Source organism: Atta colombica, unplaced genomic scaffold (genome assembly GCF_001594045.1).
Source record: "Atta colombica isolate Treedump-2 unplaced genomic scaffold, Acol1.0 scaffold107, whole genome shotgun sequence".
NCBI lineage: Eukaryota > Metazoa > Arthropoda > Insecta > Hymenoptera > Formicidae > Atta > Atta colombica.
Genome location: NW_017259192.1, coordinates 22253 through 29237, shown reverse-complemented (window position 1 = coordinate 29237; position 6985 = coordinate 22253). Strand labels below are relative to the sequence as shown.

Below are 6985 nucleotides of genomic sequence, written 5' to 3'. Positions count from 1 at the left end.
AAACTACAAGAATTACCATATATTAAAAGCAATGTTTTTTATTGTTTAACTTTTGTATCTTTGATTTTATTTTTTAACTTTCATAAGTATTTATTGTTATATATATCAGGTGTATATAATTCAGTATATAAAATAATCAGAGCTAACTTTAAAATTTTGGACAATTAAGTAAAAATTCTGAAATTCAATTTCCCTAAAGAAGATTCTTTCACTTAAACTGAAGCAGCTGATTTTGATTACAGATATTCATTATGTATTCTTTTGAAATATTTAAACAATCGATCTTTTCTATGTAAAAAAATTCATAAATTTTCACTAATAAATAAATATAAAAATTAAAAAGGATACTTTTTGCATTTCATAAGATCATACTTTAACAGTCTTTGGAATTGTTCAAGTTGCTTGAACCTAAACATTTTCCGCTATTCAAGTATTTGTATCAGCTAAAATTATTTGAATACAATTGGTCTGTTCGACTTAGACTTTTTTTACACTTTTTACATTTAAAATGATATATATTTGGCGCTAAAAAGAGAGAAAGCGAAGATACTGAATGTAAAAAGTGTAAGCAAGTCGAACAGACTTATTATTTACTTATTGCTTTAAAAATTGCAATATATATATATAATAAAAATCATCCGCGCTCATTTATCAACTGCCGAAAGTATAGAGTCTAGTATTTACAAATGTCAACAAAATGGCGCTGATCTATACGAGGTATGTCATAAAATTTGTTTTTTATTGAAATGTTGTTTGTTAAACTAAAATGTAAATGATGTTTCATTCTTTTTAGACTTCTTTGTCGGCGTAATGTCGATTTTCGACATTTTCGAAGCATATATACATGTTGGTAAGTCCTTACATAATATATAACCTTTTATTTACATAACTGTCACCTAGATAGACATGCTAAGCATGCTGCGTTTTATTATTGATAAAATAAGTAGCATATTGTTACAATTCTTACAGCATGGAATGCTATTTATGCAATCATTTTCAATATTTAAATTTCGTCACTATACATTCTGCCAAAATTTGTCTATTTGGGAGTACAAAAAAACATTAATTTTTCTAATTTTCTGAAAATAATTATTGTACATAAATCACAGCTTTAATAAGAATACTTATTGTCTGTCACTTGGATGTATCTTGTATTTTATTTTTTATTAATTGCATCTTATAATAAAGATATAATAAAACATGTTTTAGCCCTCTCAGCTCTACGGTTTCGAAACCATTACTTTCAAGTGCAACATATGAATCTCACGATGAAAAGAACATGCGTTTGAAGAGACCATTATCACCACACTTAAGCATCTATCAAGTTCAATTAACAGCGTTGCTCTCAGTAACACATCGCACCACTGGCATTATTCTCGCCAGTTATGCAATGTTTCTTGGCTTAGGTAAAACATGTGATCTAATTTATATAGTTTGTCTAATGTATATAATATAAACATGTCCAAATTGATGTTTCTATTTCAGGCACATTGCTTATACCAGGTGGTATTCCATGCTTCATAGAAACAATGGATGATTTATGTTTACCTTTACCTGTATTGTTCGCCGGTAAGACCTTGCTTACCTTGCCCTTTACTTTTCATCTGTTCAATGGAATCCGTCATTTGGTATGTAATTATTATGTAGTTGTATTATTAACTTAATTTTATTTAAAACAAACAGGAGTATTAACAATGCAATTGACAATTATTATATCTTGCATTCTGTTATTGCTCAGAAGGAATTGACAATAATCTAATATATATACATTTAATGTTATATCAATAAATGAATGTTAGTATAAATTTGCAGGCTTGGGATTTAGGGATGTTTCTAACGATTAAAGAAGTATATAGTACTGGATATATAGTATCTGCACTGGCAGTAGTCTCCGCACTTGCACTTGCGATGTAAGTGTTGCGTTTAACAGAAAACAATTCTTCTTTAAAATTAATTGTATTATCAGATTATATTATTATGGCTGTATTAATGTTTCAATTATAGAATAAAATAATTTATTAAAACTAATATGTATTTGTTTTTCCACTTAATTTAGAATTGAATTCGTATTTAGTAAAGATTACAACGTTTATTTTTGTAAAAAGATAATATTTTAGTCTTAGACACAAAGAAAAATGATGCTAAAATAAAAAATTAAAAACAATTTTTATACATTACAAATTACAAAAAGCATTATTTAAATTTGTACATAGAAAATATAGAAGTTGAAATTATAGAAGTGATTATACGAAATCTGACTTTTATTCCTTGTTTAAACATTTACATTATTTAAATAAAAATCTTACTCTACCATAACGATGGTTTTATCAAAGATATAAAAATTTACTTCTAAAATTTATTTGTATTTTACAAATAGATTTTAGAAGTACAGATATGAACAGTTTTATATAAAACTATCCAAGGATAATTCAATGTATTTTTTGTAAATCGTCATAAATCGCGCAGCAAAAGCTTCCAAGTGAAATATAGGTTTCGAACCACGTATCATTTTATGTTGATACTCCGATGCGACTTCAATAATTTCTTTTTTTAACTGATCATCACAATTTTTTATGCATTCTTTCAATAACCCTCTAAAAATCAGATCGCATGGTATGGAGCGCGTTAACAGATCGTAAAATCTGTTGCGTATCTCTAGAAGTACTTTGGGAGATTGTTCAGAGACCATCATACTAGCTGTATTTCGTATGTATACTTGCCAATCTGGTTCTGTTACCTTTTGATCAACAGTAAATGGATATCTGAAAAAAAAACAAAAAAAAAAGAATTTTTAAACGAAAGAAGTAATAAAATTTCAAATTCAGCATGCTTTTCATATGCACTTTCACATACATGTTTATATACATCAGTACTTACTGTTCGACTTTGCAAGCCTCGAGCATTAATATTGCTCGTCGAAGATTTCTATTGCTAGCTTCAACCATCCGATTGGCTAACTCATCAGGTAGAGTAAGTCCTTCACGTTTACAAATTGAGTGTAAAATATTTTTTATTTCGGGGACAGTTGGTGCAGGGACTCTAATTCGCACGCATCGTGATTGAATCGCAGGCAAAACTCGCGACGTTGAATTCGCACAAAGTATCAATCTGCACGTACTAATGTATTTCTCCATTGTTCTGCGAAGTGCGTGCTGTGCATCTCTTGTAAGTTGATCCACATTTGACAATAGTACCACTATTTATATCACAATCGAATTTTAATCTTTAATAATTTATACTTTTATTATGTAAGATATCTATATTAGAATGAAAAATGTTCTAATTTTCTTAAATACCTTTAAACTCTCTCTGGCCTATATCTATATGATGCGTTTGAGCAGTTGCTTTTATTAATTCCATGACAACAACTCTATCATATATTCCTGCATCACTCGGATTTATTTCTGTGTGATAATTACTACTTATTGTCAATATTTCTATTTTTTTTTTAGACGGAGTCTGAAAGAATTATATATAATAGCAAAAAGTATCAAAGAGAGTATATTTTAATTATTAACTTATATTTTTCTTTGTACTCTGTGAAATGCAAATGATCACAAATATGCTAAAATTAACTATTGTAATATAACGACAGTATAAAAGCTTTAAATGATAGTACAAAAGCTTTTAATGTATTAAAACAAAATAAAAATGAATTACCTCAAACTGCAGGTTTTCTATTTTCAATCTTTCAGCTGCAACGCCATAAAGTTCCTTTAAAATACATAATATTCGAGTTTTCTTTCCTGCACCAGGAGGTCCATGTACTAATAAATGTGGAAAGTCTCGTTTATTTACCTATTTTTTCAAAATAGAAATAAAATAAAAATAATTCAAGTCTTATGTCAGCTAAACTTAATATAATTATATACTGCATTTCACAAGATTTTCAAAAAAATTTTGATTTATATTATAAAGAATATAATTTTTATAATATAAAAATTAATGTATATTGTAAAAAAATTTTACAAATACAATTTCAATGCCCATTATCTGTACTATTACAACTTTTTTTATTAAGCTAAATTCATAAAGCTATTTTAATTTTTTCCAGTTTTATTTATAATAATTTATAATACATATTTTCAAAAAATCAATGTTCATTATCATTACATTATTCTGTTTTAAATCAAAATTCAACATGTGTTATTGTCTTCAAAAGGCGCGCTTTTAAAGCCGATTAACCTCTCATTTTTTAGATAATTTTTATTGCTTCAATATTATAATATTTTACCATATTTTTCAAATTCTCCGCTTGTTCGAGATGATAATCTAATTTCGCAAGTGTCGTTGGACGATATTTATCAACCCACAAACTCATTTTTATCGTAGATTAAGCAGCCCTACCACAAATGTTGAACGTTACAAAATCTATATTAGAAAATAAATTCGCGAAACGTAAACCGTATCGACCGTTAAAAAAATTTTTTGTAATTGCTACAGTTAGTAAATAGTGACTTCAACAGCCGCTGACAACAGTGAGTTCTATACATATTATGGTATCAGAAAGAAATCTGCTGGCTTCTGCATATTAGAGGGTATGGTTAACACAATGCTGCAAATACTTTGAAGCGTTTTTTAATTGGTCAGTTTGTAAAATTCTTTCTTCTAATTGGTCCATCAAATGCTTTAAAGCGAGACTTTGACCAGAGTTCTATGTTATAAGAGATGTGCAAATAGGATTCGCTTGCTGATTGGCTAAGCGGTCACCAATCAAAATCGGGAATCTCAGGTCCGCAGCTGATCGATTATCAATAAAAAGCAGCTGTACTAAAGATTTTAGTCTGTATTCAGAACGCTTTTATCGATAAAAGCGTGCTTTTATTTCTAAAATTCTATAGTATGCGTAACATAAATTATAGCACGTTAGCGCGCTAAGATCGTTGTGCGCGCGCGCGTGTGTGTGTGTGTATGTGTGTAGATTGATAGTTTCCGAAAAATATTTATCTAAATTACAATTAATAAAATAAAGTTAATAAAATTTAAAGATGAACAAAATACTTATAATAACAAGAACGATTTAATTAAAACGATAGTTAATTTACAAATAAATAAACATCTCTTTTATTATGAAGTATGTATTAAATAAAGATTCCAAGTATATACAGAGTGCGTCACCAAAATCTGGACAAATTTTAATTTTAATTAAATTTTCCGCTATTATGCCTCCGCTAGAGATTGTTGGCGTCCGAGAAAGCCTGATGGTTCTAGTAAAAAACAATCATATTCTCAAAATAGCCATGATGTTGAAACCAAGTACGAAGTACAAAGTACATCAAAGAGCCGCGATCATCAACCTTCGCGCTGGGCGCTCAGCAACGGAAATAATTCTTGGCAGGACGTCATTTGTCTCAATTTATTATATAATCCCAAACAGAATAAGTTATGCTATCATAATGTCAAAATAATTTTAAAATGATCATTAAAAGTCATTTTTCAATCATTTCCATGTCATTTTAATGTCATTCATTTTAATGTCATTTTAACGTTATCGTGACTTGTTGTTCTGCTTGAAACAATGAATATAAAATGTAAATAACACGGAGATAGTTTTTTATTTCAAAAAATATCCATTTGTCTATTTTTTTTTAAGCAACCATGTATTTTCTTTACACCAATTGATTTGTCTCAAATTCCCTTCATAAAAGTAAGACACGATTATTAAATTTAGTAAGACATGATTAAAAAAATTAATAAAATTATGAGATATTTGACGTTTTATATCAAAATGTGTCAGTATAAAATAACTGTTGCGATTTATCGACAACTTTACCTTAATACTTTTATATGCGGAGTAATTAGAGAAATCACATTGAATTATATAATTTCATTTTAAAAAAATGGCGATACCGTTTATATAACCTTAAAAAATTGATTCTTTTTTTAAATTAATTTTACCAATATTTACATTCTTTAAGACAATTTTATATACAATTTTTTATCTGAAATATTTTTCCATATTTTCCACATTTTCTGAGATATTCGACTTATTACATTTAAAATGGGCCACATTTGCATGAAAAATGTTTTTGCAACACTGAAAAGCACTTACAGCATTAAAAAAGTCTCGAATTTTTTGGTTGTGTCCCGATATTTCAAAGATTCCTGGCTGAGAGACTCAAGAATTGATCATACTTGTAGCGTTTTATTATTTTTATTTTAATTCACCTAGTTGAGCTTTAATTATTATTTCTTATTGAAAATTACTATATTTTATCATAATTTATTATTACTCACTTAATATTTTGTGCATAATTAGAGAAATTTACGATTCTAATCTTGGCGCGATAGTGTGGAATATGCAACATGACAGCGAGGCATTGTATAATGATATGAGATACACGTGTGGCATAAATATAGAACAAAACAAAGATGTAATGAAAAAAATAATATGTGACATTGCACTTTGCAGATACTATGGTATTGCTGACACTGAGCTTTTTAACATCATATTTTTATTACATTCTACGAGCGATACTAGGGGCTGTGCTGATATCCGCCGTGATATTCATGATCGATGTGAAAATCATAAAATTACTCTGGAAAGGAAGCAGTCAGTATTACGTTTTCACGTGTACACAGATTAGACGAGAAGATAAAGCAATGTATTAGGTGTACAATTTTGCTTCCGCCGTTTTTTTTCCGAAAAATATAGATAAAAAAAGAATAAATGTTTCTATTAGGTCGCAAATGTTTCGTTATTGGAAGAATGGATCAATATAATTTATTACAGTAGTATTACAGTAGTAATACATAATACAAAGATACAAAGATAGTATCAAATAATGATTTTTTTAGTTAAAAATTTCAGATGGATATTTTTTTTATTTATAAGAAATATATACTTAAAATCCTTCATCATTTTATACATTTGCTTGAATAATCTGATATTCATGTCATTATTTTAAATCTATTTGTGTCTATTATTTTAATAACAAAGCATTTGAGATCTAAAGTTCATAGGAACATTTGTTCTTTTTTTTCG

The 6985-nt window shown here is 28.0% G+C and overlaps 2 protein-coding genes across 2 annotated transcripts; one reads left to right on the top strand and one right to left on the bottom strand.

Annotated features, from left to right (window-relative positions):
• Window positions 1-635: 635 nt before the first annotated feature.
• Window positions 636-1989, top strand: LOC108692419 (succinate dehydrogenase cytochrome b560 subunit, mitochondrial-like). The gene is made up of 5 exons (XM_018200651.1): window positions 636-717; window positions 794-850; window positions 1210-1406; window positions 1486-1628; window positions 1813-1989. Exons 1-5 carry the CDS (start codon window positions 698-700, stop codon window positions 1912-1914), a joined length of 519 nt encoding a protein of 172 aa, XP_018056140.1. The 5' UTR covers window positions 636-697; the 3' UTR covers window positions 1915-1989.
• A 415-nt stretch (window positions 1990-2404) lies between these two features.
• Window positions 2405-4485, bottom strand: LOC108692544 (replication factor C subunit 3). Its single transcript, XM_018200851.1, has 5 exons — window positions 4235-4485; window positions 3661-3798; window positions 3297-3459; window positions 2878-3196; window positions 2405-2762 (listed from the first exon to the last, which is right to left on the bottom strand). Exons 1-5 carry the CDS (start codon window positions 4319-4321, stop codon window positions 2405-2407), a joined length of 1065 nt encoding a protein of 354 aa, XP_018056340.1. The 5' UTR covers window positions 4322-4485.
• Between the last annotated feature and the right edge of the window lie 2500 nt (window positions 4486-6985).

Coding starts and splice junctions, on each gene's coding strand:
- LOC108692419 (XM_018200651.1), top strand. CDS start 698: ATGGCGCTGATCTATACGAG. Junction 851..1,209: donor CGAAGCATATATACATGTTG/GTAAGTCCTTAC, acceptor AACATGTTTTAG/CCCTCTCAGCTCTACGGTTT. Junction 1,629..1,812: donor TCAATGGAATCCGTCATTTG/GTATGTAATTAT, acceptor ATAAATTTGCAG/GCTTGGGATTTAGGGATGTT.
- LOC108692544 (XM_018200851.1), bottom strand. CDS start 4,321: ATGAGTTTGTGGGTTGATAAATATCGTCCAACGACACTTGCGAAATTA. Junction 3,197..3,296: donor AGGCCAGAGAGAGTTTAAAG/GTATTTAAGAAA, acceptor TGATATAAATAG/TGGTACTATTGTCAAATGTG. Junction 2,763..2,877: donor GAGGCTTGCAAAGTCGAACA/GTAAGTACTGAT, acceptor TTTTTTTTTCAG/ATATCCATTTACTGTTGATC.